This window comes from Carassius auratus, unplaced genomic scaffold (assembly GCF_003368295.1).
Source record: "Carassius auratus strain Wakin unplaced genomic scaffold, ASM336829v1 scaf_tig00024632, whole genome shotgun sequence".
Lineage (NCBI taxonomy): Eukaryota > Metazoa > Chordata > Actinopteri > Cypriniformes > Cyprinidae > Carassius > Carassius auratus.
The window spans coordinates 75,829-102,381 of record NW_020525363.1 but is presented as its reverse complement, the minus strand read 5'-3'; the positions used below and the strand labels follow the sequence as shown (position 1 = coordinate 102,381).

Below are 26,553 nucleotides of genomic sequence, written 5' to 3'. Positions count from 1 at the left end.
CTTCATGGAGACGCTGAAACACACTTCTTCAGCTCAGACCTGGATTTAGAACAGAGAGAAACACATGCAGGGCTTTTAACTTACAGGAACAAATCAGAAAATGCCACAAATCTAACTTTTAAGACAACAACCTTTCAAAGAGATTTCCTTCAGTGCACTAAACTTTGTGACTTGCCTTGCTCTTCAAGTACATACTACAAACCTTTCAGCTGAGCACAGTCAGAGATGTTTATGATTATATCAGATATCTGTGTTTGTATATCTCTCATTGTTTCATTCTAAGTACACAAATGTACATTGAAAGGTAAATGAACTTTGACCTACACCATCGCCCCCTGCTGGCTGTCTTTATGAGCATCATTAATCATCTGTGCAGGAGAATTTGCCTTCTGTATATTAACCATGATAGGATTAATTCATTAGTTTAACTTGTTTTATATGTTTTTGAACACATGTCTCAAAGCATGTTGTTTCGTATGGTTTACTCACTCAGGCTTTCTTTATTTTTTATTTGTTTTACTCCCTTGGGACACTCTTCTGTTTTGAAGGAATACAGTTCAGTTATTACCGGTTCTGTGTATTTTCAGTGTGCTGTAATGCAGGGCTGTCAAACTCAGTTCCTGGAGAGTTTTCTTCCAATCCTGCTCCAACACACACACACACACCACTGAGAGTCTTCAGATGAGGAGCTGGTGTAACCGAAAATGGTCAAAGGGGCGGGGTGGGGGTGGAGCTAAAGTGTCTGTTTGCTGAAGCCACGCCTTCCTAGTGCACCGTGATCAAGTTAGCTCAGGCTAACCCTCACTTTCAGTCTTCACTACTTCTGTGACATATTTCCTGTATTTGGCTCAAGTGTTCAAGTGAGGATGAAGACCACAAGTGTGTGTAGAACTTTCATTACCTGATGGGACACACTCAATACTGTAAAAATGCAAGTGTTTACATAGCTTTATTTTTTTTGCTTGCATTTTAAAATCAACTTCTAGATGAGTAGTCCCTATAATTTTAATTTGTGGTGCTTGTAATTAAGTGATAAAAATCAGTTGCAAATGTTTGCAAAAAAAAATAAAATAATAATAATTAAATAATATCATATATATATATATATATATATTTGTTTTTTTGTTTTTTTGCTGTTATTGTTGGGTATTCTAACATGGGATTGACTCTCTTTTACAGAGACCAGAAAGTCTTTTATTTACTACAAATAAAACTCCAAAATTGTAGTTAAACCATAGTAAACACAAATTAACCCGGGTTATACTACACTATCCACAGTTTAACCATGGTATTTGAAGTAAAATTGTGCTTATACAAAGGTTAATACAAATGATGCACTTTGACTAATAAAAGGGTGTTTTTCAGTCAAATTAATTTAAAACAGGTATATGACCGGTAAGGGGAAAAATGAGAAGCTGTTAATGAGAAGACAAGCGCTGGACTTCAGCAGTGGGGAAATATAGATTATTATTCAGAACGCACATTTGGGAGGGAAATATATTTATAGGAACATTTCAGCAGGTTGAAGATAATTCACGTTAACACAGAGAATTTGATTAACAAAAATCTGCCAGCCTTAAAACATAGCAATAATCTGCTTTCTCACGAGGAACAGCTGCGTCCCAAATAATGCAGTGCACTGTGCATTTATGTAACTAAGTACTCAACCATGGGATGGATGAATTATATAAGGTTATTTTGTCATTCATAATAAGTGTCCTGAAGTGTCCAACAGTCTACACTTCATTATTCAGGTAATTAATGTGCACTATCCGGGAACTTTCACTACTTGCACGTCTATGCTACAAAAAGCCATTGAAGAGTGCATGGTTTGGGCCTAAGTGTGCTAAACTCACGGACTGTACTAGATAGAATGCATAAGTGGTTGTGCAAATAGTCTGTTAATTATCAATGAGACAGGAAAGATTAATGAAATATTCTGTAAATATGATGATTAAATGATGATTAAGTGGCCGTTATCTTTTCACTGCATTAGCATTCATTTGTAGAGTAGACTGCTCATGCATCATGAACACGTGGAGCAGATCACGGTCATGTCTGCAGATGGCAGTAGAGCAGCGTCATCACTCACATCAGCCCAAATGTGTGGTCCTGACCATAGACATGGTCCTGGGGCACTGCTGCTCATTCTGAGATAAAGAGACGTAGGTTTATCACTTCCTGAAGATGCCTCATTTTGATTAGCAGGGCATTTTAATTCGAGTTTAAATCTATATATGAGTAATAAACTCAGTTCTGTCAGGATCCTGTTACTATCCTCAGTCAAATGGCACAGACTGATCTCTGTAGTGGCAGATTTGATCACAAATAGGTTCATGTGGGATTTGTGGTGGATCGTGAAAGCAGAAGGGTGTGGAAGCTGTCAAAAACACTAACAACATTTCCCTTTCTCGTTCTGCTGTAAGCTCTCAGGTCCATTGATGCTGTACAATAATCTTAATTCAGATCTGTTTATCCTGCATTATTCATTGAACACTACAGTACTGTACAGTTTAGTGTAGATTTTTCTATCCATAATTATATTAAAAGGCAATTTAACTGCAAAATACAAGGCGTGTGCATTTGGGCACACTGGAACAATAATAGCAGTACAAGAGAGTCATGAAAGGGATGTTTTTGGCTCCAGGGGGCGTGTCCCTCTGACGTCATCGGGTCTGGCTGTATAAGCAGTGAGTGACACTATGGCTCCTCCAGTGGAGACTCAGAGTCATGCAATCATTTATCAAGTCATCTTTCCAAAACAAGCCACTCACTTTTCTGGAGGCAATTTTAAAAGAGGAGGTAAGATCCAGCATTAATTAATCATGCATACATTTTTATCACTGTGCTGGTTAAAACTTATCATTTATTTAACATTTAGTCAGAAACCCTTTTTTTATTAATATTAATTTAAAGTGCAAAGACTTTTGATCACTGTTTAATCTGTTTTTGTCATCTTACATACCCTAATCTAAATTGATGTAAATCTATACTAATTAATAATTACAGGCCTTTATTTGAAATCCACTTATTATGAAGGCATATTTTTCTTGATTTTTAAAGCATTTTCTAATATTTGCTAGCACACAGATGACGCCCTCTATAGGACAGGTGATCTCAACACAGTATTGCTCTCTTGTCTTAGTGTTATAGTTATTGTGATTATTCTCATCATTACTATTACTGTGCATTCAACAGTGCGTTCCAGTAATAAAAGAGCGGAGCAGTGCACAGGTTTTGTAAAGTGAGAGAGCAGAGAGAGCAGTGGGTTCTTATGGAGAGAGCAAACCTGTACTTACGAAGAGTGCAGAGACTACATCTGTAATTTAACATAGCTCCACTTATTTTAGTTCCTTTTGTTGTATATTCTGAGTTAAAATATGTCTAAAACCTCTTCTGACTGAAGCCTAGGCTTTATATTCCTGCATTTATTTGTGCATTTCTTGTCACTGTGCAACCAGCTGAGACACAGAGCAGAAACGCTATTATTCATATATGCACGCTGCTGCTGAATTAGAAGAATCTGCATGGTCAACACCTTTTGTTCTATTAAAAATGGACTTTATAAGCTTCAGTGATTGCTGGTGCATTGCTGTTTATGAAGAGAGAAGGTATGTAATGTAAGTCTACATGTTATAGTGATGTACTTGTGTAACTTCCCTCCTATATGTTGTGTTTGTTCCTGACTTAAATGGCCTGCTGTAAGGGACTTCTGACAGTCTTTTGAGATGGCTGTGGGAGAATATCTCCCGGGATGTTGTCTTTAGATGCCAGACAGGGATGCACGCAAGCGTCTGAGTTCATATGTTTGTGGTAATCCCTGGGGTCGGTGAGTTTGTGGTCAAGCGGTTTGTTTATTGCTAACTAAAAATGTCCCTGGCCATGCTCGGTAGAGTAGAACATACCTTCTTAGCTGGATCAGGACTGGCTCAGTCACACAGAACATAAATATAAGAGAGACACAGACTGTGTGTGTGCCAGCTTCTGTCCGTCTCTTTATTGATCAGGAGCTGCCTGATGGCCGTGTAGCATACTGAAGATCCATCTGATCACACTTCAACAGAGGACAGCACGGAGGAATTCATTGATCTTTCAAAACCCAGATGTTCTCAGTTTTGTTTTACTGAAGTATTAGCTTAGTCTCAAGTGCTTCCCTTAAAAAAGAACATAAATTTGAACAATGTAAAACAGGAATAGACATAAAAACTTAACACAGGTAACATATTTAGGCAATGGTAGTTCACAGTCCTGTCATTATTTATTCCCTCTCATGTCATGCCAAACCTGTGTTACTTCTGCCTAACACAAATAAGATGTTTTAGTTACTAAAAGTTTGGTTACCGTTGACTTCCATTGTGTTAAATACAAAACAACACACAGAGCCATTTCTCAAAATATCATCTTGAGAAATATTGTTAATAAAATATTTTACATTTTAGATTAGATATGCCATATGTATAAATCAGAGGTGTAAAGAAAACTGAAAACCGTACTTGAGTAAAAGTATAGACACCTTACAGCAGAAATGACTCTATTACAAGTCACTGATCATAAAACGACTTGAGTAAAAGTCTTAGAATATCTCATTTCAACAGCACAGAAGTATTTTACTGAATGTAGCCTCAAAAATGCATTAGTACTCAACCAATGATAAAGAAGAAATTGTTGATTTGTAAGGAGAGCAAATAAAAATTAACACCTTTAAAAAAAATCCAATAAATCAGTGTCAACACAACCGTCTCTCAGACGGGTACAGACACTCAAGTCTCAGCGAAGCACAAGTGCTGGAAAACAGCATAAGTAAACCAATATCCTTCAAAAAGATCTCTTCAATTTGATGGATAAATAAAATAATGTTAATAAAATTAAAAATGCTTCTTGCACTAGACGTGCTGGTTTGAGCCTCGTTGCCGGCTGCAGTCATGTCCTCATCTCGTGTATAAAACCCCAGCGATTCACAGATACCTGCTAATGCACTTGCATTCACGCAGAGAAGCCTATGACAAGTTTGGGTGAGCGAGGGCAAAACACACAAGATATATCACCGTTAATAACAGGAGATGGAAATATTGATTCTTTTGTAGCAGAAATAAACTACAGCAGAAAAAGTCGGATGCCATGCAAAAAGTAATTAAACTCAATATATAATATGTATATTAGGAGTTTTAAAGTATTTTCTTTCTAAAGGGTTACTGATAAAATAAAAAAATTAAATACAGTGTTTTAAGATGTGCATTTTTAGATATCCTAACTAAAGGTAAAAATAGAGTGAAAAACCCAAAAAGGTTTGGGACTGGACTGTTAAGAAAGTCCTAGCATACACCCTTGTTGCATCTCTGTTATTGAAGCAATCTTGTAGACTCTTCCACACTGAACATGAAAGGCTGTGATATACCGCAGCACATCTGGAGGAGGAAAACACCAGGCCTTCCCAATCTGTGGCACAATCACAAGGTCCTGACTGATGAAGGGACCACACCACACGCTCTTTATCCAATCAGTTATTTAGTGATGTTCTGTTCAGCCCACTGATGATGTTTGCAGGAAACCAGTTCAGACTAATTCAAATCTGAATCTGGTAGCTGTTTTGTGGGTTTTGTAATGGATGGACTGAACACTAGTGCCCCTAAACACATTTAATAGTCAGACCCCATGAACTTGTTGAAAGTGATGAGTAATTTACAAGGGATTTGAGATTCCTGACTCCTGGATGTAAGTTTAACGCAGTACACCAACTTCAGCTGGTTTCTTCTCTATTTAATCTTCAATCCAGTAACAGCTTTGCATTAGCATTCCTCACAAACTCATGAAGTGTCTTTGAATGTCTGGTGTTTAGCATGTTATCATGGATATCGCAGTCAAAGCCACAGTCAAACAAAATGTTCCCATGGCCTTTCAGATGTGCTCAACGCCTAGTGTCAAAGTCTCTAACATTTCATTATGGTTTTATGGGACAGTGCTCTACTATAGGGAGCGATTCCTTGTGTTGTGTTTGCCCTGGACAATGCCTTCGCCTCGGTCAAGCGTGCTTTTCCTCAGAATAACCCTTGTAAAGTAGATGAACACTTTGTGCAATGTGTGTTTTTAAAGAATGGCTGTTTGACATGCAATTACATCTAATCCAACATGTTGTACTCTTTACACTATGGTACTTTTTGCACTGCTTAATAAACATGATTTACAGCATTTTAGGCATTGATGAATGATGAACTACATAAAGTGTTTTCTGTAAGTATAGGTTTGTGTGTAATGTCGGGATTGTCTCGTAATCCAGTACACGGCCACATGCCATGTTTATTTCCATGTTGTGTTTTTAGCTTACGCTGTTATTTTCTTCGCTGCTGTCTGTGGTCTGTTGGGCAGTGTTTTATGCTAAATGAGAGCTTGTAGATTTCACTGAAGCATAGCGAGAAAATAAGACCACATGTCATTTGGTACCAAGCAAAATGTCCCTCTTACCAAGGAGACTTTTATATGGTTGAATAAAAGGGAATTGTCGTAGTCTGTAAAGTTATAGAGGGCCTGTCGCTTGGCCAATGAAATCCTAGCAAAACAGCCTGACGCATGTTGATTTATTTATATAAATTTATGCATATTATTTAGGGTGTGTCTGGCTGAGAAGTTTATGGAGGAATGTAAAATTCTGGGTGGAGTTTTAGGTTAAATGTGAATATTTTTGCAGAAAATATTAGTTTTGCTTAAGCTGTAACTTCAGAGGTACAACATCTTTTCACTTTGAGAGTACTTTTAAAGGGACAATTATGTACCGTATTTACCCCTTAACGGTTCATAGTAATACTCCAGGTACTCATATGCACATTTTAGGTGTAGATAAGATAGAAACTTGTCTCTACTGTCTCAGTGACAAGCTGTTAAAGGTACAGTTTTGAATGTTTTTGTCTGGTAGAACTGTGACCAGCAAGATGCTAGCATTGCTAGATAATTGCACAAGTTCAGGTTACTTGGTGGTCTCTTAGTGTATAGAGTCGAAGGAGCTCATATTCAAGTCTATATGATGCAAGTATCAACCACTAATTATCTGATGATGATGATTTTCAAGATACTGCTTCTTTTTTGGGATCATAATGTCTGCATAAATCTTTATTTAAGAAACATGGTTATGTTGGTTTTTCAGAACATGGGTCAAACGCGGCCCAATGACAGAACGCAATAGGCCTTTCCATTATTCTGTAGTAAATGCTTAATCTCAGAAGTGATACTTGATTGTTTCTGAGAACGCATCCCCTGTGAACAACTGTGCGCTGATCTGATTAGCTTAAGTGAGTGTGTAACATCAGAGGTATAATCAAATGAAACAGCCATCTTTGAGTAATTATGTGAGCAAACTGATTCTGAACTGTTTAGAATAATTATAGATAGTATCCAAAACAAACACATTTTAATTCTCTTCATTTAACAGGACTCTTAAGACTGACATTTTAGGGAAAGGACTGGAAGTTTGGTTGGGAATGTCGTGGATTCTGAAGAGCTTTCCGGCACTGCTCTTATTGGTGTACTCACGCGCCGCAGAGGACCATGACATTCGAGCGGGTATTGACAGTTTATTAACCCTTTGAGCGATGCATCTGATGTATTAAGAACTAAGAAATAGCCAGTTCATATTTTGAAATAGAATGTTAAATTATTATCAAAAAATGTTTCTATGCATATAATAATTTTTTTATTAATGTGCCCCCGTAATCTTTATTAAAAACATATCCCACCTTCACAATGACTGGGCAATATTCCCTTCTCTCCAGCAGCATGTATTTCGCAAAACGTTCATTTTTTTCCTTGTTTGAGAAGCCGTTTCAAATATAAGCCACAATAGAGGAGAGTGGATTGCAATTCCGGTTTCATGATGACTTTAAGGTTTTCGAAACCTTGTGAGGTGCCAAAATAGGCAGCATTTTAAAGCATCATATTTGAGCAAAAACTCCATATTTGGTCCAAAACTGTAAATGATGCTCCAAAAGAGAGATACTTCGGCAGGGTAGAATGCATGTATTCTTCACAGAGAATCCAATCCATTAATGCATTTCAATGAGCTTAGTAAAATAAATCTATGAAAAATAGTAAACAGATAAAGTGAAACGTGACAATTCTTGTCCTCATCTTGTAGGCTGCAGCACTGCTGTGAATGACCTGGTCTACATCATGGATGGCTCCTGGAGTGTGGGAAGTGACGACTTTGAGACAGCCAAGCTCTGGCTAGTCAATGTCACCAGTGGCTTCGACGTGAGTTCACACTACTCGCAGGTGGGTGTAGTACAATACAGCGACACCCCCAGGTTGGAGATCCCTCTCGGTCTCCACAAGACCACTCGAGATCTCATTAAAGCCATTGAGGACATCAGCTATTTAGGTGGCAACACGCAGACGGGGCGTGCCATCAAGTTTGCCGTGGACCACGTCTTTGCATCTTCGCAACGAAGTGACGTGAAGAACCGCATTGCTGTAGTGGTGACTGATGGAAAGTCGCAGGACGATGTTATGGATGCTAGCATTGATGCGCGAGCACAAGGGATTAAAGTATTTGCGGTGGGTGTCGGGACGGAGATCACCACATCAGAGCTAGTGACCATCGCCAACAAGCCAGAGGGTGAATACGTGCTGTATGCGGAGGACTACACCAATATCGACCGTATCCGTGATGCTATGGAACAGAAGCTGTGTGAGGGTGAGATTTGCATGCGTGTGAGCCTACCCATAAACATTTACCACATTAAAACTAGGTTTTGGCATTACCAGTCCACTCCTGGGCGTGCAGTTCTATCAGTGAACCACCAAAACACCACAGTCCATTCATGCCCAGTGACAGGGAAAGCCACAAAGCTCGTGGGCCAAACCAGCGGCATGATGCCATGGCAGGGAGGAACTGAAGGGGAGTGGTAACAGGAACCAGATGTGGCTTTGCCCACTTTTAACCACAAAGCAGCTGGCAGCTCTGGTTTGGACAGAGAGTTGACACTAGTAGCAGGCGTGTAGTTTCTCTAACTGGAAGTCATTACAAACCTACACCTCATTGTTTGGCACAAAATGTGTCAGCGCAAGGTGTCAAAGGTACAAAAATGGTACTCATGTAGGGAGATACTTACTGTACACATTATTTCAACCCTCTCCACATTTTCTAAACTTTGCCCACTTCTAAATATCTGTTTAGTCCCAGTATAACAAGTTACAATTTAATAGCGGTGCTTCTAATTAAGGGATAAAAAGCAGTTCCAAATGTCTTACACTTACACTTTAAGTTTGGTTGCACTTTATTTTGATGGTCCCCTTTACACATTCTGTTGACTAAAGCAACTACATGTCAGAGTATTAGAGTATTAGTAGACTAGGGTTAGGATTAGTAAAATAGGTTGACATGCACTTGTTAGTTAGTCAACAGAATGTTTTACATTTTTCTACCAAATTATATCTGCATCTAATTAATTGAACATACAATGTAAATTATTTTCCTTGACATTGCACGATTTCAGGGCACATGCGTTCCTGATAATGTGATACTCAACTTCACATACCACTCTGATCTTAGAGATCTTAGTGTGCGTTAAAGGGATAGTTGACCCAAACAATGAAAATGTGATGTTTATCTGCTTGACCCAGGGCATCTAAGATGTAGGTGACTTTGTTTCTTCAGTAGAACACATATTATGATTTTTATCTTCAGTTGTTGCAGTCTCTCAGTTGCACAATTCATGGCAAATGGTAACAAAATCTATGAGAGTAGAAAAACACATGCACAGACAAATCCATATTAAACTCTGTGGCTCGTGACGATGCATTGATGTGTAAAGACACAAAACGATCAGTCTGTGCAAGAAACTGAACAGTATTTATATATGCTTTTTTTTTTTTTTTTACCTCTGTTAACACAATGTCCGAACTGTTAGAACTCTCTTGAACACGCTTCACAGCAGCAAGTGTGAGGCATTCTTCTTCTTCTTCTTGCATTATGGCAGATCGCAGACTTATAAGTGCATTACCGCCACCTGTCTCTCGAGTGGACCATTGACACTCCTTATTGAGATTGTTGATAGAGTGTCAATGGTCCATTAGCTACATTTTCTCATGAGATTGTTTTATAAAACTATTATACTTGTTTTATAAGAGGAATTAAATTAATCACGTGGTGCTTGTTTACAAGACATATAGTATGGTATAAAAACAAGTAGTGATCGATTTTAATCAATCATCAAATCCGCCACATTAAATATGCACAAGTAGAAAAAGCTTTTGAAAAAGTAAAAAAAAAGAAAGTGTTTCTGTGAGCAAGCTTATTGTTTGGCTACAGAGGACTTTGACTATAGCATAGCAGACATATGGACTACTTTCTTGGTGCTTTTCTTTTGGAGCAGGACATCTCTTCATACATACACTTTATACTTTAATTGAATGGAAAAGACCAGGTCAAACAATTTTCAAAATATCTTATTTTGCAATCCACAGAAGAAAGTAGGTCAGTTTGAAGAACTTTCATGTTCAGTCCCTTGGATTATTTTGGCACTTTTTGCTTCGAAATAAGCTTTTAACCATTCCTATGAATTGGGTGGATTATCACATTTAGTGAGGCCACATGAAATATGGATTGAAATAAATGTGAGACAGCATAATATATATATATATATATATATATATATATATATATATATATATATATATATATATATATATATATTTGTATAAATGCTGGTTCTGAAAGCTTAAGATGCAATGTGTGTGGTAATGTTTTTGAAATAGCATCCATGTTGAATGTGTTCTCATGCAGAATCGGTTTGCCCCACTCGTATTCCTGTGGCTTCCCGTGATGAGAAAGGCTTTGAGCTGATATTGGGCATGAAGATCCATCAGAAAGCCAAGAAGATCCAGGGCTCATTAGTGTCGGAGGCAGCGTATCTGCTGGACAAGAGCACCGACATCACTGAAAACACCAGGCTGGTTTTAATCTAATCATAAATATTTAACATATGTTTAATAATGCAATTATCTGTGATTCTGCATCTTTTGAATCACTTTCTAGAGCTCCCATAAATGTATGTTTTTTTATTGTGAAAATGTATTCATCTGTTTTAAATGTGTTTTAAAGGGAGATTTTTCCGGAAGGTCTTCCTCCCTCCTATGTGTTTGTGTCCACTCTGAGGCTGAGAGGGTCTTCAAGAAGGGAAAAGCTGGACCTGTGGAGGGTCCTGTCTAAAGACGGACAGATCCAGGCGGCTGTCACACTCAACGGACTGGACAAATCTGTCATCTTCACTTCCACAGACACAGTTAACGAGGAACAGAGAGTTACTTTTGATGCACAAGACATTGAGGTGAGTGAAATCTACCAGCAACTTGTCGACTGAGTGGGCAATCTTCAAATTGCTACTGCTATTTTTTTGTGTAACTTCACAAGAGAAGCATTTGTCATGAATCGTCCTTACACTAATGTCACAGATCTATTTAAACAGAAGTTGTCCGTTTAGACAGCAGAATGTAGAAATAAGCTGCTTTATGACAGCTCCTTTCAGATCTGGGACTTGGCTGTATTTGTTCAGTAAAAGCAATTTCCTGTTCAAAATCCCATGTCACTTTTTCCACTAATGCTCCTCACTTATTCACTTAATACACATTCTCAGAAATGTTTTCATCATCCCTGTTCCAGCAATTATCATCCTGTACCTGTTCCATGTCTTCTTTTGCTCTTAATGCCAACAGTAGTTCTGTGAGCTGTTTTTCTTGCTCAATTGCGTCTTGCCAAGAGCCATTTTCCTCCATCACGGCCCCTCATTCATGTAGAACCGCTTGTTTTGGAAAATTGTCAGACTCCTGTGACATTTACGTTCATGGAAATATTTTTTTTGTACACACCTTTAGACGTTATTTATCTTCTCGGTGCATCTTTAATCAGCACAGACCCATTTCTCAGAGTCTGAAATGTCCTGCAGGCTCTTTTCGATGGAGGCTGGCACCAGCTGAAGGTTCTGGTTAGACCCAGACGTGTCTCCTGTTTTCTGGATGACCAGCAGATCCAGGATGAGGCTCTGGAGGCTGTGGTTCCCATCTTCATCAATGGGAAGACTCAGATCTCCAAACGCTCTGGCTCTGACGCCACACTTCCTGTAAGTACAGTAACTTCCTGTAGTGTACCTGAACACTGGATATAGCTGGCAGCCAGAGTCATTTCTGAACGGCTGTGGTTGGGCTGCTTTTCTTAGTTTCTCTTTGACCTCCACAGACAGAAATCCAGAAACTGAGGCTTTACTGCGACCCCCAGCAAAGCGAGAGAGAGACGGCATGTGAGATCTACTCTGTGGTGAGAGAACAGAACACAAGGCGGCTTCTGACCAACAAATCCGTATTGAAAACTGAACAATCTGTTAAATATCTGGAAAAATGTGATGGCAAATTAGACACACACACTCCCACACACACGCACACACACACACACACACACACACACACACACACACACACACACACACACACACACACACACACACACACACTTTATTCTTGAATTAAATGCTGTAATGTTTTGATTCATCTCTAATTTGGCTGATTTGGTGTATTTAAGGAAATGCATAATGCAAAAATACTTTGAGAAGCAATGCCCCTGATCAATGTTAACGAGCGACTGCAAGCTCAAAGACTCGATTGAATCTGCAAACAGATCAGACAAACTAACTCTTCTTATTCTGCTTGTTGTCCTGCAGGATGATGAACGGGTGAGTTAACGTTTGACTCTTACTCTCGTGAATTCACTGTCATTGGAAAGAATGTAAGTGAAAGCAGTTTATGCCGGTGTTTCTAGTGTCCTCTGGATCGTGAGCCCACCGATGAGACTGAAGAGGTGTGCGACTGCAACCACGGCCCGCCGGGGCCAGCAGGACCTCCAGGACCCAGGGTCAGTCCGGATCATTCCTCTTTACATACACACAGTCAGATATTTACAGCTAGGGTCTGATCTCAACAGGGTGTGCGCGGAGAGAGAGGAGGAGAAGGACCTCCGGGGCCAGATGGTACGCCTGTGAGTAAAACCCATGTATTCAGGATACGAGTCTTTTCTGGCCAATCTGTGTGAACTGTACGGCTCTGAAATCTGTGTTTTTTTCAATAAAGGGACCCCCAGGTTCAAGAGGAGAGCCAGGAGATCCAGGTATACCTGGAGAGAAGGTGAGATGTTGGGTTTAATACAGTCAAACTGAAGGACATGTGTGTTCATACATATAATCACATGAACATCTCCAGAACTGCTCGGAGAGTCACTTCATCAGCATTTCTTTTGAGAAAAACTGTCACCGTAGCATTCACACAGAGAAACTTAAAGGTCTTCACAGCCACCCGTCAAAATAAAAGTTCAGTTTCAGTTTCAATTTGTGACAGGAATACATTACTAAAGTACAGTACAATGTATATCTTGATGTAATAATACTAGTCATACTGTGAATAATCACACAGTTTTCTTCCGTGTTTTAATTTTAAACCGTAAACCTCTGTTGTGCAGCACTTGTTTTACAAAAAAGTTATTTAATATTAATTTGATTAAAAACTAAATTAAATGAATGTTTTATTGTCTTCATCTGGTTACCAGAAACACTGATTCAGAAAAAAAAGGAAAAAAAAGTGTGTATATATATATATATATATATATATATATATATATATATATATATAATAAAGATTAGGGCCCTATTAGCATATCCTACCGAAAAGCATTAAAAACTGCTAGATCTGATTACTTTTCTTCTCTTTTAGAAGAAAACAAACATAACCCCAGGTATTTATTCAATACAGTGGCTAAATTAACGAAAAATAAAGCCTCAACAAGTGTTGACATTTCCCAACACCACAGCAGTAATGACTTTATGAACTACTTTACTTCTAAAATCGATACTATTAGAGATAAAATTGCAACCATTCAGCCCTCAGCTACAGTATTGCATCAGACAGTGCACTATAGACCCCCTGAGGAACAGTTCCACTCATTCTCTACTATAGGAGAGGAAGAATTGTATAAACTTGTTAAATCATCTAAACTTACAACATGTATGTTAGACCCTATACCATCTAAGCTCTTAAAAGAGGTGCTTCCAGAAGTCATAGGTCCTCTTCTGACTATTATTAATTCCTCATTGTTATTAGGACATGTCCCCAAAACCTTCAAACTGGCTGTTATTAAGCCTCTCATAAAAAAGCCACAACTTGACCCCAGAGAACTAGTTAATTATAGACCAATCTCGAATCTCCCTTTTCTGTCCAAGATACTAGAAAAGGTGGTATCCTCACAATTATATTCCTTCTTAGAGAAAAATGGTATATGTGAGGATTTCCAGTCAGGATTTAGACCGTATCATAGTACTGAAACTGCTCTCCTTAGAGTTACAAATGATCTGCTCTTATCATCTGATCGTGGGTGTATCTCTCTATTAGTTTTATTGGATCTTAGTGCTGCGTTTGACACAATTGACCACAACATTCTTTTGCATAGACTTGAACACTTTGTTGGCATCAGTGGAAGTGCATTAGCATGGTTTAAATCGTACTTATATGACCGCCATCAGTTCGTAGCAGTGAATGAAGATGTATCATATCGATCACAAGTGCAGTATGGAGTACCTCAAGGCTCAGTTCTAGGGCCGCTACTCTTCACGCTTTATATGTTACCCTTGGGAGATATCATCAGGAAACATGGTGTTAGCTTTCACTGTTATGCTGATGATACGCAGCTCTATATTTCCTCGCAGCCCGGTGAAACACACCAATTTGAAAAACTAATGGAATGCATAGTCGATATAAAAAATTGGATGACGAGTAATTTCTTACTGCTAAATTCAGAAAAAACAGAGGTGTTAATCATAGGGCCTAAAAACTCTACTTGTAATAACCTAGAACACTGTCTAAGACTTGATGGTTGCTCTGTCAATTCTTCGTCATCAGTTAGGAACCTAGGTGTGCTACTTGATCGCAATCTTTCCTTAGAAAGCCACGTTTCTAGCATTTGTAAAACTGCATTTTTCCATCTCAAAAATATATCTAAATTACGGCCTATGCTCTCAATGTCAAATGCAGAAATGTTAATCCATGCATTTATGACTTCAAGGTTAGACTACTGTAATGCTTTATTGGGTGGTTGTTCTGCACGCTTAGTAAACAAACTACAGCTAGTCCAAAATGCAGCAGCAAGAGTTCTTACTAGAACCAGGAAGTATGACCATATTAGCCCGGTCCTGTCCACACTGCACTGGCTCCCTATCAAACATCGTATAGATTTTAAAATATTGCTTATTACTTATAAAGCCCTGAATGGTTTAGCACCTCAGTATTTGAATGAGCTCCTTTTACATTATACTCCTCTACGTCCGCTACGTTCTCAAAACTCAGGCAATTTGATAATACCTAGAATATCAAAATCAACTGCGGGCGGCAGATCCTTTTCCTATTTGGCGCCTAAACTCTGGAATAACCTACCTAACATTGTTCGGGAGGCAGACACACTCTTGCAGTTTAAATCTAGATTAAAGACCCATCTCTTTAACCTGGCATACACATAACATACTAATATGCTTTTAATATCCAAATCCGTTAAAGGATTTTTAGGCTGCATTAATTAGGTAAACTGGAACCGGAACACTTCACATAACACCGTACTTTCTACATCATTAGAAGAATGGCATCTACGCTAATATTTGTCTGTTTCTCTCTTGTTCCGAGGTCACCGTGGCCACCAGATCCAGTCTGTGTCCAGATCAGAGGGTCACTGCAGTCACCCGGATCCAGTACGTATCCAGACCAGATGGTGGATCAGCACCTAGAAAGGACCTCTACTGACCTGAAAGACAGCGGAGACCAGGACAACTAGAGCCCCAGATACAGATCCCCTGTAAAGACCTTGTCTCAGAGGAGCACCAGGACAAGACCACAGGAAACAGATGATTCTTCTGCACAATCTGACTTTGCTGCAGCCTGGAATTGAACTACTGGTTTCGTCTGGTCAGAGGAGAACTGGCCCCCCAACTGAGCCTGGTTTCTCCCAAGGTTTTTTTCTCCATTCTGTCACCGATGGAGTTTCGGTTCCTTGCCGCTGTCGCCTCTGGCTTGCTTAGTTGGGGTCACTTCATCTACAGCGATATCGTTGACTTGATTGCAAATTAAAACAGACACTATTTCAACTGAACAGAGATGACATCAATGAATTCAATGATGAACTGCCTTTAACTATCATTTTGCATTATTGAGACACTGTTTTCCAAATGAATGTTGTTCAGTGCTTTGGCGCAATGTATTTTGTTTAAAGCACTATATAAATAAAGGTGATTGATTGATTGATTGATTGATATTATTGTAAGTAATAATAATAATAATAATAATAATAATAATAATAATAATAATAATATGTTAGTAAAAAGCAATTAAAGCCATTACAATGGAATCTAGAAAAAATAAAACTGAAAACACAGAATTTGGTACATAAAAAAGGAAATTGATATTAAAAAAGGGGAAAAAAGGGGAGAACTAATTATACGAACTTTTTTTTATACATAACAGACCTGGAAATGCAAAATGACATGAAATAAAATAACTTTCAGAAAAAAATAAATGGGAAACTTTATGATTTCATAGAGCCCATTGCTAAGCATGTGTTTTTATCTCTCTTGAAGAAAATGATTGCTCTGTGTTTTTTGTTCTCCTCTCACTTAGGGCGACCTGGGTCCAGCGGGGCCGAGAGGCCATCCAGGACTTCAGGGGTTAAAAGTAATTTCACACCCTTCCTCACAAAATAATCATCAGATTCTTTGAGATGCTCATCCTCAAATTTAGATGAAACAAGCCTTTGGCAGGAACACAGCCTCTTCTCACTTTAGTGGAGCGTGATGCTCTCATTACCAGCTCTTAGATGCTTTCCTTTCCTTTACTGCGAGTCACATCGGGTCTATTTTATTTCCAGGGTGATCGAGGAGAGCAAGGGCTGCCAGGGAAACCGGGGCCGCCAGGACCCATGGTAAGAGCTGAAAGAACGGTTTCCTCTTTCCAATCCCTCTGACGTCTGACAGAAGTGTGTAGAGAGAACAAACACTGGCCAGAGACGAACAACCTGCTTTAAACTAGACAGAGGAAGTGAAGAAGAGCTGGAGACAAACACAAAGACTTGAGGAAAATCTGCTTTCATGTGCGCTGACATGCACCTGTTATGGTTTGGTGTGCATTTAATCATGCTTCTTGTCTTTTTGTTTCAGGGAGCATCAAAACCAAACATTGGGATAGTTGGATTGCCAGGAAAAAAGGTAATTATATTTATTAATAATATTTCAATTCAATCAAACAGATTATGGGCAAGCTTATCTGAAAATGGGTAATACAATGGGAATCAGCATTTAGAATAATACAAGTCGAATGTCAAGATGCATTACAGCCAAGACAAACTGAGAGAAAGTGTTCTTAAAGGGACAGTCCACCCCAAAATAAAAAAAATCTGCTAAAAAAGATGTCAGCAGAAACAAAAACTGTTTGGTTACCAACATTCTTCAAAATATCTTCTACTATGTTCCACAGAATAAAGAGAGGTTTTTCAACGATTTGGCTGGACTATCTCTTTAAATGTACTTTTAAATTATCCAATGTATTAATATATTATTTCTGTTTTATTTATTTATTTGTAAATGACCATGTACTATATAAAGAAACAAGCAGTGAAAAGGCCTTATTCATAAATTGTTAGTTGTCATAACAAGTTTGATGGAAATAAACTTGACATGTATTTTATTAAACAGGGAGAGCAGGGAGGAAAAGGAGAACAAGGACCTCCTGGAGAGCCTGGTCCAATGGTAATATACTGCTACATGACGGCACAAAATAATAATCCAGAAATTATCTTTGTCCAGCGATGTCCTCTAACAATTAGTCCTTCATCTGCTCTGTTACTTAAAACACAAAAGCAGATATAAAATATAATGTATTTAAACATGATGCAATGGTAAATCCTCCTGTTAGATTCTTCACTGTGATTAAGATTTAGAAATGTGCACAGAACTGGAGATTAGAGCATGTGCACATAAATACACAATAAAGAGCACGAGAAGTACTGTTCGGCTTCAGACCATCTTCTTACTGAGCATAATCTGTCTTGAGCTGCTGTGATCCGATGTTTCTGTGTTTTTCAGGGAAAACCAGGACTCGCTGGGAATGACGGAGCGACCGGCGCTGCTGGAGCAAAGGTCAGTCAATCCAGAAAGTATATTAACTGCATCCAGCGGTGTAAAGAAACATAAACGTGTGTACTGTCACTCAGAGTGCGGTATGATAGTAATTTCCCATCAGCCCATGTCTCGAGACACTGAGAGTCGACCCATCGTTTCTGTCACAGGCTGATTGAATGCATGTCATGTGATTAATACACAGATGTTTATAGGTCGACAGTAAAGGCATGGACGTTAGGAGAGGTTGGCCATGAATTACAGTTAAAGTCTAAGCGTATAACTACCGTCATGTTCAGTTAATCAGCCTGACACGTCTGCGTTGTAAAACAGAGCTTTTCAGCATTAATAAACAGGAAAAAACGTCAAAGAACAGAGAAAACCTGGCAACAGTGTGACATGCATATCTGTATTTGTGTATATTTATGTTTGTGGCATTTATCCTTTTTTAAACACAGACCAGCATTTAATAAAAAAAAATCATCATGCTCTTTTCACAAAACAAGAATGACAATGTTTCAAATTACATTTAAATTCAATGAATACACTTTAAAAAATAAAAACTCAAATATCAGAAAGTATCATTTTTAATAAAAATAAAAAATAAAAACTTTTTAAACTGATTCATTTAACTTGCTAGAGCTTATAAACAAGCTTTTTCACAAGACCGGTGGTTTTTCTATGTCTGTTTGGATGCAGATAAAGCAGAATCATCTGCATCTCCTAATATCATACAGGTGAAAACTGGCCAAGAGCTGATCTGATTGGCTCAGATTTCTGCTTAATAACGGAGGATAAGACTTCACCACATTCATGACTGTCAAAAGTATTTTGGCACTATTTTTAAAATCAGATTTGAAAAGAAATAAATGAAGAGATTGCCGAAAGCTTTATTTTACCCAAAAGTGGCTGAAACATTTTAGCGAAGGCTGTAAAATGTGCCAGAGCGAACTCTCGGCAAGCGTAATGCTACCCAAAACAGTGACTTCAGACTCTTTACCCTTCTCGTTATCTCTCTCAGTGGTCAAGTGTATAAAGACAGATTGTCCTTAACACTCTTCCTGTGTCTGTAATGAGGAGATCTGAAGTGTTTTCAGAGAAGTGCTAGCGCAGTAATAGCTCTCTTTTGTTGAGCTGGAGTTCACAGCTGGTGTTGTTAATGTTAAGCGTGCTAGTTTCTGTCTGTGGGCATTGAAATCATGCCAGCTTTCTGTGCAGCTATACATCAACAGTTGCTTTTTATTCCATAAAGATTTGCCTCTGTTTTTGAGTGTCTAGATTAACCAAAGAGCCCAAGCTTGTTACCCATCATCTGGTCTTGAGGCTCTACTTAGATGCCACTGGGATAATAAATAAAGTGGATTTGCCTTGGTATAGTTTCAAGGAACATTGCAGCGGTTAATAGTTTACAGGAACTAAGCAGCTGCTCATGTGTAGAGTCCAAACTGTGTCCACTGCTTGTCTGTAAAGTTATGCAATCTTGATTAAGCAAGACTAATGACCCTCATCTGCAAATTAGACAGAGAGGCCTTAAATCATCAGTGTTTTGTGAAGGAAACAGGAAACATGTATTTCAACCGCTGCAGAACGGAAATAAATAAATAAATAAAATGAAGTGAAAAATGTTCTCCACATGGCACCATTTAGAAATGTATATGAAAATTAATCACTAAACCTAAAGAAATTGTCTGGAAAGCTGTGGAATTTAGACAAAGTCATTCATCATCTTTAGCTTTTTATTTTATATTCTGTCTTATTGTTTGCCAAAAAATATCTCATGTACACTGCTGTTCAAAAGCTGTAAGAAGTTAATACTTTTATTCAGCAATGATACTCTGATCAAAAGTGACAGTAAAGACGTTTATAATAAAAAAAAGGTTTCTATTTCAAATAAAAGCTTTCCTTCTGAACTTTCTGTTCATCTGTGAATCTTGAAAAATTTAATTTATCACATTTTACACAGAAATATTGAGCAGCACAACTGTGTTCAACATTGATAATAATCAGAAATGTTTCTTGAGCAGTAAATCATATTATTCTGATTTCTGAAGATCATGTGACACTGAAGACTGGAGAAATGATGCTGAAAATACAGCGGAGCATCACAGAAATACATTACACTTTAACACAGATTCACATAGAAGATGGTTATTTGAAATTATAGTAATATTTTATAATTTAAATCATAATTTATTGATCAGAGCAAAAAATAAAAAAAATAATAATAAAAAAAATTAAATAAAAACAAACCTTGACCTGATCCCATGGTAGGAAAATACATGATTCAGGAGTTATTAAATCTTTAATGGTTTGCTTTTTTTTTTTTTTTTCAATGTGGCATTACTGCTATTATTTTAGGTTAAGTCCGACTACGCCACCCGGAAATAGTCCAGGAACACACAGATTGTCCGGATACACAAAGCACGCAGATACGTAGTGGCTGAGTAAGATAACAGACAACAATGATAATACAAAACTGTCTCAGGTTACGTATGTAACCATAGTTCCCTGAGTAGGGAACGAGACACTGCGTCCTCTAGGGGCTGCTTTCTTAGACTCCAGAGGGTAAAAAAAAATCCCCAAAGGGAAAGAGTAGATACCTCGGTATCACACTGATTCGGACGAGAACGTTGCCTCGTCTAGATCATACCCCTTAGGTTCTGCTTACCTCCTCGTGACCCATGATTCCTCTAACCCCTGCCCGCAGGTGAGGGAGGAGCGCGAGTTGCGACACTGACCTGCTACTGACAAGCCACAGCCTGACCTGCTACTGCGTATGCCTTGCCATTTACACGAGATGATTTTCTGAAGGGGCTTAAATGGCAAGGAGGGAGATTAAGAGAGGATGTTTCCCCTGCAGAAAGAAAAAAAAATCACAGATAAAAATTATTTATAAATTATTTATAAAAATATTGCTCTTTCTACAGGGGGCATTCCCTCATAGCCACTTTCGCGCATCACTTCGATGTCGGCAGATTCATTTAATGCTGAAACCGATGGATGCGAGAAGAAAATGGCATCTTTCATTTCTTTTAAATCTTTGTATGGAGATCAAGCAGAAATAAAAGGCTCACCTGAGCTGGAGGGTTATGGTCAAAAGGTAATTTTCGCTCAATAACCTCCAACAGCTCTACATACGCAGGGCAGGAGAATTGAGAAGACTCGGCCTCAGCTTCTTCACCATCTTCAAATATCTCCTGCTTTTCCTGGGTAAAATCCCAGCAGAGCACTAACCTCAGTATCAGAAAGTGTTAAAGATATAACATCATCCTCCCGAGGCTCTCTCTCATCCACCGCCCTTCTTTCTTTTTTTTTTCTTTTTTTCCCAAGCGTGAAAGGGAAAGTCCTTCTTTAAACCATTAAGACAGATCCACCTGTATTCTTACGAGCTCATTCTCTTCCAGGCCTCAGCGCAGACAGATCCTGAACCGCGGAAAGCAGATGGCTGTCTTTTTTTCCCCTTTTCTTTCAGAAGAAAGACGAGCGAGAGCAGAGCTTTTTCCATTGAAAAAATGCTCACAATGCACGCAAATTGCCTCTTCAAAGACATCGCGTGCGTGCTCTTCACCCAAACAAATGACGTTTTTATTAACAAGATTCGGGAGGAGCGCGTAAGATGCTTAGCCTAATCGACACAGGTGGACCATAATCAAGTAATCAATCCCATAGTATAAATATCGTTGACTTACCTCTATCCATTCACGGTTTATCAGCATCCCTCCTCCACCCCATCTCCTCACTCTGAGTTCACTTTATGAATAGACGGGGAAGGGAGATACTTTAGGTTCGGGCAACCTGAGCTCGGAGCCCTTCCCCGGACAGCATGCCAAATATCCGCAGACACGGATGCACACATCGTCTAAACGCTTGCTAGTTGTCGCCATGATAAACAGAGAAAGATCGCCCTTACTGGTTCTTTCAGATGCACGCTTCAAACAAAACAGTCAGTGAAGATGAAAAAGATAATGACGTGCTCTCCCGCATGCAATAACAGATAATTATTTTACTTATTGACAAGCAGATAAACCCAAAATCACAAACAGAAAAAGTACAAAACCCGAACACTCTTCATAACATCCAAACATAAGGGATGACATCCATAGATGTTCGAACCGGAATAGCACGCCCTTAGATGCCTGTCGAGTCTCTTTTTATACTCACGGAACGCCATATTTAGGAATTAACCCTATGATGGCTGATTACATCACCACATAATAATTAATCACATAAAGGAATGCTCTAAATGGGACAGTTCTAGTAATTAGTGAGGAATATATCTGAGCAGTAAATTCAGCTGCGGTTGACACTGAAGTGAGTTTGTGGAGCGTGTTTGACTCTGAGACTTCATCAGCGCAGTCATTAATCAGTCTGACTGACAGAGTAAACCTCTGATGCCAGCTGATTCAGTGCCATGCACGCTCCAAACCTGGACTCTTGTCTGGAGTCCATGAATAGATGTATACTTAGACATACCTTGAATTATAAATGATGCTTTTAGATGAAATGAATCGGCCTCTCAGTGCTCAAGTGGATGAGAGCAGTTGGATGGCCATCGAGGGGTCAGAGCATAGACATCTTGTTTAAACAAAAAGCATTCTGTTATTGAGCTCTGAAAGCATTAATGGCTCATGTTCATCTTGTAATCTTCATTCACGGCTACATACTCGGCCAAACCCATTTCAGCTCAAGTGTTTTACCTAGAGCCGCTGAGCGCCGTCTGTTTTCTGTGTGAGCTTCAGCTGAACTACACGTTCAGGAGTTATGACGTAACGCTGGTGTTTGTTCAGCTCTGAGTGTCCAGCCTGCTGTCCAATCCTGTAGATTTCATATGCACTCGATTGGTAAAAAAAACGAATCTGTCAACACATTTTCCACTGGGCTGACAAATGAATCTAAATATTAGTTCTGCTAGCACAAGCTGGAATGGCTTGGTTAGATGATGCGGAGTGACCTGGTTTTCATTGGGAACGGTTCAAGCACTCGTTTATTCTCTGTGTGCAGAATGTCATGTATGTTCTTACAGTCTAAATAACCCACAGACAATACATCTTAAGCTCAAGGCTTTTGATGTTTTAAACAACATTATGGAATTAACTTTAAATGTTTGCATTTAATTCCCTTTGTGACATAGATGTACACTCCATAATGTGACTGTGTTCTGTTTTTTTTTTTTTTTTTTTTTTTTTACACTGTTTTAGGTTAACAACCCTAACCCTAACCCTAACCCTAACCCTAACCCTAAGCAAGAGTCAACAGTATAATAACAGTAGATTCTATCCATAAACTTCCCAGATTAAGGGTGTTTTTCTTATATGGTATAATAATTATTCATGATGTCAGTTATTTATGATTGTTAGATTTATAACCAGTTTTAACTTAGAAGCAGGTAAAGCTAATTTCAGCTGAAAAGTACCTTTAAAAATCAGACTTTGTTCAGATTTTGAGCTAGTTTCTCAAACAAACCTCTGAGATTTTATTTCTGATCTTCATCTTTTTGATGTCGAACACTTCCAAGATTTTAAGTCTTAAACTCTGTTAAATCTTCCTCAGATGCATGTACAGTAGAAACTATGATGAATGTCATGTTAGGCCACCCTCAATACAATCAAATCTAAATAAACTAAATGGACTTTAGATTCTCCCTTCTGTCCTTTTACTCCTCTTCTTCTGTTCCTGATTAGTTCTTAGAAATATGCAACTTGCTGTTTATGAGACCATTCAAAGAAAACTAAAGTTTACGTACAAATGTCTTTTACGTTCAGTCAGCATCAGCTTGTGTAATTCTGCACGCTGCTATAAAGTTTAACACTCCAGTCTAACAAACACAGGACTTCGCACTTTTTTAGGTTTTTAAGAATTATTCTGTGGTGTAACTCTTTAAAACAAGCTCCTAACTTTAGTAGAAGAAATAAAGTCCCCAGATAACCCCAAACTGGGTCAAAAAACCTCCTCTTTTAGGATTTGAGGACTGTTAAAAGACCACAGAAGCCTCCCCAGATCCATATAAAGCGTCAGTCCCTGCGAGGTCCTCTTCTACCGAGCCGCAGATAACCAGTCCTCTCTGCTGACTTTCTTGTGGCCTTTGAGTTTTACTGCAGAGGTTTTACAGTTTCAGAGCGTCTCGAGTCCATTTCAGAATTAAATCACATGCTGCATGTACGCAAACACATGCGTTTATGAGTCGTGAACGTCAACAGCCCTCACACACACTCAGACCTTATTCTGAAGGACTCGTGTCACAGCAAAACAAATACAAAATAATTTTTTTCTTAATCAGTACTTTTGTCTTGTTTTCTTGTTTGTGGTCCTCAAATTTGATTGGCGGCTTGTCTGTGTTTGTGCATTAGTGATGGGGATTTTTTCACTGACTCTTACTGCAAAACACAAAACTACATTTCTAGAGATTGGCTCCATTAAATGATAGACATGAGCAAATGCTTTTCTCAAACGCCTAACACTTTATGTTTTCAGTTTTAATGTAAACCCTAGAGCTCTGTAAAGAAGCATCCATCTTGTTTTCCTGCATGGTAAACCATCTTGCTGAATGAAATAACTTTTAGTTAATGCTCTTTATTATGTTCTCAATCTCTTCAATTAAAAGTCACAGACAAGCAGAAGGCTTGAAAGGACCATGATTTCCAAACCACTGACTGCAGCACTGGCCGAAAACTACAAATAAACAAACAGGATTCCTTAAAGTAGAGAAAGAGCCTTTGTCCAAGGGTGATTTTCCAATTACTGTGGGGGGAAATTAGTTTTAGGGATATGTTTGTCTATGCTTATGAATGGTATTTCTGGCATATACTGTCAGTATTTATTATCCTACAAATAATGTTGACCAGCCCTTCTGTTGAAGAACAGAAAACATGTTTACAGGAATACATTTGCAGGCCACAGGGTGTAAACGGAAACGTGAAGCTTGTTCTTCAGTGAAACGTTTGATTTTTGAGCCTGTAAGTCTTTATTCTGATGTGCGGCTATACTTTCCAAGGTGGATGAACATCTGGTTATGTGATACAGATGTGATTCCTGTGGGAAACTGTAGTAGTGAACAAGCAAAATCACATCAATGTGAAGCTCAGCCGGTGTCTTACTTCACACTGTCTGCTTCTAGACTGTTTTCAGCAGATTTTTAGAATAGATTTTGCAGTTGTGTATTTTGCACATTATTAGTGATGTTTACTGATGCATACTCAAAACATCTTTTACTGCTATATTGTTTCTAAAATGGTATTTTATTGTAATATAAAAACATTTCTGTCAATTATATTCTGTTTTATATATCCTTTTATATTGTTTATAAAATGGTTATGTTTAGGTTTGGATCTTAATATCTAAGTCATAAAATTATAAATGTGCTTCCCCATCGAGGGAGAGACGATGCGTCGATAACGCTTTGGGAACGCATTCTGCGTGAGTGCGTCTGAAGCATCCATGTCAACTAGTCCAATGGCGAGAGTGAGCGTCAGGAGTGACGTCACGACCAGGAATTGATAAAAACCCCAACCGGAGCAACCGGTGTTAGCTTTCTGTGCCTCAGCAAGCGATCTGTGTCAAACCTGTCTGTCATATTTACTGTTGTCTTGTGCAAAGTTTATATACTATGGCTAAGCAACTATTCAAACCGTGTGCTTCTCCCTGTCCGCGTTATTTAACGGGTGGGGATACACACGAGCTTTGTGTAGTTTGTTTGGGAGTGGAGCATGCGTTATCAGCCTTCGAGGAGACTGATTGCCCGCATTGTGAGAAGCTTTCGCTTCGCATGCTCCGCTCCCGCTTGTCACTCTTTGATGAGAAGAGCGGCGAGCCTCGCGCTCCTCAGGGTGCAGGACCCGCTTCTGCCGAGGCAGATCGGAGAATGCATTCCTGGGGTTCGCAAATGGATCTCTCAGCGGGGTTGGAGACGGGTCCGAGGGCTCTTTCTCCTCCCTTACCTGGGAGATCCATAGCTCAAACTCCGGTGTCGGAAGCCCGCCCCGCGGCTTCTTCCGCCCGGGGGGAGAGCCCATTGCTTCGTTGCTCTAGCTCCGAGGAGTTAGATGTAACGGGCATTGAAGGTGACACAATCAGGGGGGAAGAGGATTCGCCATCTCTTTCCCCAGCATATGAGGAGTTGGTTGATGTATTAACACGAGCTGTAGATAAATTACATATATCTTGGCCATCTGATAAACAGAGCGCTCGTCCTAAAAGCAAATTAGACGAGCGTTTTCTGTCTTCTAAAACATCGCCTACATCACGGGGTCTCCCTTTTTTCCCTGATCTTCACAGTGAGCTGTCTAGATCGTGGAATAAGCCATATTCATCACGTCTTTTCAGCCCTCAAGTGCGCATTTATTCTGATATAAGAGGGCTGAAAGAAAATGGTTATGAGGCG

The 26,553-nt window shown here is 38.9% G+C and overlaps 1 protein-coding gene across 1 annotated transcript; it reads left to right on the top strand.

Annotated features, from left to right (window-relative positions):
• Positions 1–7,469: 7,469 nt before the first annotated feature.
• LOC113078201 (collagen alpha-1(XXI) chain-like) lies at positions 7,470–18,259 on the top strand. The gene is made up of 14 exons (XM_026250508.1): positions 7,470–7,551; positions 8,123–8,680; positions 10,772–10,941; positions 11,094–11,315; positions 11,931–12,104; positions 12,221–12,298; positions 12,699–12,710; positions 12,797–12,889; positions 12,959–13,158; positions 16,684–16,737; positions 16,931–16,984; positions 17,220–17,267; positions 17,754–17,807; positions 18,144–18,259. The coding sequence occupies exons 1-9, from the start codon at positions 7,470–7,472 to the stop codon at positions 13,064–13,066; spliced, it is 1,497 nt and encodes a 498-aa protein (XP_026106293.1). The 3' UTR covers positions 13,067–13,158; positions 16,684–16,737; positions 16,931–16,984; positions 17,220–17,267; positions 17,754–17,807; positions 18,144–18,259.
• The last annotated feature ends 8,294 nt before the right edge of the window (positions 18,260–26,553 follow it).